This window comes from Sander vitreus, chromosome 23 (assembly GCF_031162955.1).
Source record: "Sander vitreus isolate 19-12246 chromosome 23, sanVit1, whole genome shotgun sequence".
Taxonomy (NCBI): domain Eukaryota; kingdom Metazoa; phylum Chordata; class Actinopteri; order Perciformes; family Percidae; genus Sander; species Sander vitreus.
The window spans coordinates 23,404,664-23,409,663 of record NC_135877.1 but is presented as its reverse complement, the minus strand read 5'-3'; the positions used below and the strand labels follow the sequence as shown (position 1 = coordinate 23,409,663).

The 5,000-nt window shown below is 42.2% G+C and overlaps 1 protein-coding gene across 1 annotated transcript in view; it reads right to left on the bottom strand.

The window, feature by feature from the left end:
- The window catches only part of ppp2r5d (protein phosphatase 2, regulatory subunit B', delta), a 23,729-nt gene that overhangs the window by 3,043 nt on the left and 15,686 nt on the right, over positions 1 to 5,000 (bottom strand). Inside the window, exons 12-16 of the mRNA XM_078242810.1 lie at positions 4,528 to 4,655; positions 3,357 to 3,458; positions 2,713 to 2,785; positions 1,639 to 1,686; positions 526 to 636 (exon numbers count right to left, since the gene is read on the bottom strand). Coding sequence (XP_078098936.1) covers positions 526 to 636; positions 1,639 to 1,686; positions 2,713 to 2,785; positions 3,357 to 3,458; positions 4,528 to 4,655 — 462 coding nt within the window. The remainder of the gene's footprint in view (positions 1 to 525; positions 637 to 1,638; positions 1,687 to 2,712; positions 2,786 to 3,356; positions 3,459 to 4,527; positions 4,656 to 5,000) is intronic.

Sequence of the window (5,000 nt, the reverse complement as noted above, 5' to 3'; positions counted from 1 at the left end):
CGGTGCATGTAAACGTGGTCAGTGATCGGTACATGTAAACGTGGTCAGTGATCGGTACATGTAAACGTGGCCAGTGATCGGTGCATGTTAACGTGGCCAGTGATCGGCGCATGTAAACGTGGCCAGTGATCGGTGCATGTAAACGTGGCCAGTGATCGGTGCATGTTAACGTGGCCAGTGATCGGTGCATGTTAACGTGGCCAGTGAGTGATCGGTGCATGTAAACGTGGCCAGTGACCGGTATATGTAAACGTGGCCAGTGAACGGTGCATGTAAACGTGGTCAGTGATCGGTATATGTAAACGTGGCCAGTGAACGGTGCATGTAAACGTGGTCAGTGATCGGTATATGTAAACGTGGCCAGTGATCGGTGTATGTAAACGTGGCCAGTGAACGGTGCATGTAAACGTGGTCAGTGATCGGTATATGTAAACGTGGCCAGTGATCGGTGCATGTAAACGTGGCCAGTGATCGGTGCATGTAAACGTGGTCAGTGATTGGTTGATTAGTTGTTTGATGGATCACCTGTGTGGCTTCGCTCTCCACGGTCTTCTTCAGCAGCTGGATGTCTTCAGCTGTCGGAGTCTCTGTCTCCATCGAGTAGACCGCCACACTGCTGTCACTGTACAACATGTACTACACACACAGATACACACACACACACAGACACACACACACACAGATACACACACACACAGACACACACACACAGACACACACACACAGACAGATACACAGATACACACACACACAGACAGACACACACAGACACACACACACACATTTTGAATATGTTTGAATATTTGTCTATTAGAGGTCAAACCCAAACAGAGAAGAAACTACTTGTGTAGGTTTAGTTATTTCAACATGAATATGTATTTTTAAAGATCCACATAGCGACACTTTACACAATAAAGTGATGTCCCATTTAACATAAAACCTGACTTAACCACGCTAACGTTAGTCCTGTCTCTGGGTGCAGGAGGCAGAACATGACTCAGCAGATCACACCGCCGTCTCAGAGACCTTTGAGTCTCTCGCCGCTCCCTGAATTATCTGACGATAGTGACAGAAATGTCTGAATCTCGTTCCTCTGTCTGTGTCTGTGTGTGTGTGTGTGTGTGTGTCTCTGTGTGTGTGTGTGTGTGTGTGCGTGTGTGTGTGTGCGTGCGTCTATCTGTGCGTGTGTGTGTTTCTGTGTGTGTGCGTGTGTCTGTGCGTGCGTGTGTGTGTCATGCGTGCGTGTGCTGTGTGTGTGTATGTGTGTCTCATGTGTGTGTGTGTGCATGTGTGTCTCTGTGTGTGTGTGTGTGTGTGTGTGTGTATGATGCGTGTGTGTGTATGTGCTGTATGTGTGTGTGTGTGTGTGTGTAGTGTGTAAAGTGTGCTCTCTGTCTCTCTGTGTGTGTGTGTGTCTCTGTGTGTGTGTGTGTGTGTGTGTGTGTGTGTGTCTCTGTCTCGTGTGTGTGTGTGTCTCTGTGTGTGTGTGTGTGTGTGTATATGCGTGTGTGTGTGTGTGTGTGTGTGTATGCGTGTATGTGTGTGTGTGTGTGTGTGCGTGTATGTGTGTGTGAGAAGCTTTGTTGACATTAAACATCACATTATTAATGATAATCAAACCCTAACAACAGAACTGACCTCTTCCTGTGGGTGGAGTCCTGGGCGGAGGGGGTGGAGCTTATTGCTCTGAAACACAGTTAATTAAATATAATAATCACAACGTTATGTTACAAAGTGTTTCACTTCAAAGATAAAAGAAGCAAAAACTAAAACAATAAACTAAACTATTAAAAGTGAACAGCGTCAAAACAACAATCAACAACAATTATAATAAATACAAACACACTAAGCATGCGTGGGATCATGTGCAGTACTCAAAGCACTGGGACAAGAGAGGACAGGTGAGGTTAGAGAGATGAAGAGGAGACCAGAGAGAGGACAGGTGAGGTTAGAGAGATGAAGAGGAGACCAGAGAGAGGACAGGTGAGGTTAGAGAGATGAAGAGGAGACCAGAGAGAGGACAGGTGAGGTTAGAGAGATGAAGAGGAGACCAGAGAGAGGACAGGTGAGGTTAGAGAGATGAAGAGGAGACCAGAGAGAGGACAGGTGAGGTTAGAGAGATGAAGAGGAGACCAGAGAGAGGACAGGTGAGGTTAGAGAGATGACGAGGAGACCAGAGAGAGGACAGGTGAGGTTAGGGGAGGGGAGTCCTGAGAGAGGACAGGTGAGGTTTGGGGAGGGGAGTCCTGAGAGAGGACAGGTGAGGTTTGGGAGGAGTCCTGAGAGAGGACAGGTGAGGTTTGGGAGGAGTACCTGAGAGAGGACAGGTGAGGTTTAGGGAGGAGTACCTGAGAGAGGACAGGTGAGGTTTGGGGAGGGGAGTACCTGAGAGAGGACAGGTGAGGTTTGGGGAGGGGAGTACCTGAGAGAGGACAGGTGAGGTTTGGGGAGGGGAGTACCTGAGAGAGGACAGGTGAGGTTTGGGGAGGGGAGTCCTGAGAGAGGACAGGTGAGGTTAGGGGAGGGGAGTCCTGAGAGAGGACAGGTGAGGTTTGGGGAGGGGAGTCCTGAGAGAGGACAGGTGAGGTTTGGGGAGGGGAGTACCTGAGAGGACAGGTGAGGTTTGGGGAGGGGAGTCCTGAGAGAGGACAGGTGAGGTTTGGGGAGGGGAGTACCTGAGAGAGGACAGGTGAGGTTTGGGGAGGGGAGTACCTGTGGGTTGTGTCGGGCCAACTCTTCGATCTTGTACCACACCTCCTCTCTCTCCTTCAGCTTATACTTCTCTCTGCACACAGAAAACACTTTCAGATGGAAGGGTCTGAGTGTGTGTGTGTCTCTGTGTGTGTGTGTGTGTGTGTCTCTGTGTGTGTGTGTGTGTGTGTCTCTGTGTATGATAGTGTGTGATGTGTCTCTATAATATATATCTATATATGTACTAATATATATATCTGTGTAATATGTATGTCTGTGTGTGTCTATGTAATGTGTATATCTCATATGTAATAGTGTCTGTGTATGTGTGTATATGTGTCTGTATATATGTGTATAGTGTGTATCTAGTAATGTCTATGTATGTTTGTGTAATAGTGTGTATGTGTATCTCTAGTAGTATATGTATGTCTCATATGCATGTTGTATGTCTGTGTGATGTATATGTATCTGTATGTGATATAGTGTGTGTGTGTGTGTGTGTGTATGTGTGTGTGTGTGTGTGTCTCTGTGTGTATATGTGTGTCTCTTTGTGTGTGTGTGTGTGTGTGTGTGTGTGTGTGTCTCTGTGTGTGTGTGTGTGTGTGTGTGTGTGTGTGTGTGTGTGTGTGTGTGTGTGTGTGTGTCTCAGTGTGTGTGTGAGTTACTTCTGTTTCTCGGCCTTGTACTGCTGTGTGCAGTCATCAAACAGCTTCTGGTTCATCTCCATGAAGAGCTTCAGAGCGTTGTAGATCAGACCGTGGATCGTCCTGACAACAACAAGCACTGTCATTACAGACCCCAACGCTGGGATGGACCCACCCACACATTCAACAGCATCACGACATGCACAGTTCTGGTGGACCCTGGTGTGTGTGTGTGTGTGTGTGTGTGTGTGTGTGTGTGTGTGTGTGTGTCTGTGTGTGTGTGTGTGAGTGTCTGTGTGTGTGTGTGTGTGTGTGTGTGTGTGTGTGTGAGAGTGTCTGTGTGTGTGTGGGTGAGAGTAAGTATCTCTGTATCTATGCTATATAATAATATATACGTATGTAATAATGTATAATATGTATATAATATATAATAATAATAATATATAATATATAATATGTAATAGTATATAATATGTAATATGTATATAATATATAATAATATGTATGTATGTAATATGTAATAATAATATGTATGTATATATGTAATAATATATGTATATATATAATATGTATGATAATATATCATGTATGTGTAATAGTATCATATATGTGTATGTATATAATGTAATATGTATATGTATGTATATGTATATAATATATAATAATATGTATATGTATATAATAATATATATGTATATATATAATATATATATATAATAATAATATGTAATATATATATATAATATATGTATATATAATATATATAATAATATATATATATATATATAATAATATATATATAATAATATCTATAATATATAATATATATAATAATGTAATATGTATATATATATATATGTAATAATAATATATATATAATAATAATAATAATAATAATAGTATTAATAGTAATATGTAATAATAGTATCTCTAATAATAATAATAATAATAATAATAATAATGATAATAATATATGTATTAATGTAATAATAATAATATAATGTAAAGTATCTCTAATAATATTAATGTATATGTGTGTGTGTGTGAGTGTGTGTGTGTGTGTGTCTGTGTGTGTGTGTGTGAAGTGTCTCTGTGTATGTGTCGTGCGTGAGTGTAGTACGTGTGTGAGTGTCTCTGTGTGTGTGTGTGTGTGTGTGTGTGTGTGTGTGTGTGTGTGTGTGTGTAGCCTTACTTGTTCCAGTGGCTCTTGGAGTTCTTGTAGAGGGCGGGGAACATGATGGGGAGGATCTTGGCAGCATTGTCGCTGATCAGACTCATGATGTACTCGTTGTTCCAGTAATACAGAGCTCTCTCTGCCACCTGTAGCACACATCATCATCATCATCATCATCATGTAGATATATTTACATGTTTTATATTTAGGACTCTTGACTTTCACTTGTTTCTGCACCTAAACTCCAGAAAAATCCAACCTGGACTCTCTGTCTCCATGTGTGTGTGTCTGATGGAACAACAATCTGTGAAACTGGTCCAGTATTAAACCAGAACCAAGCTGTAATGTTACCCTACAGGACTAATGTTCAGCAGCAGTTAGTAACAAGCTGTAATGTTACCCTACAGGACTAATGTTCAGCAGCAGTTAGCGTCCACTAACCCACCAGACTTTTAGCGTGTATAAAGCCAGCATAGCTCCACATGTAAATG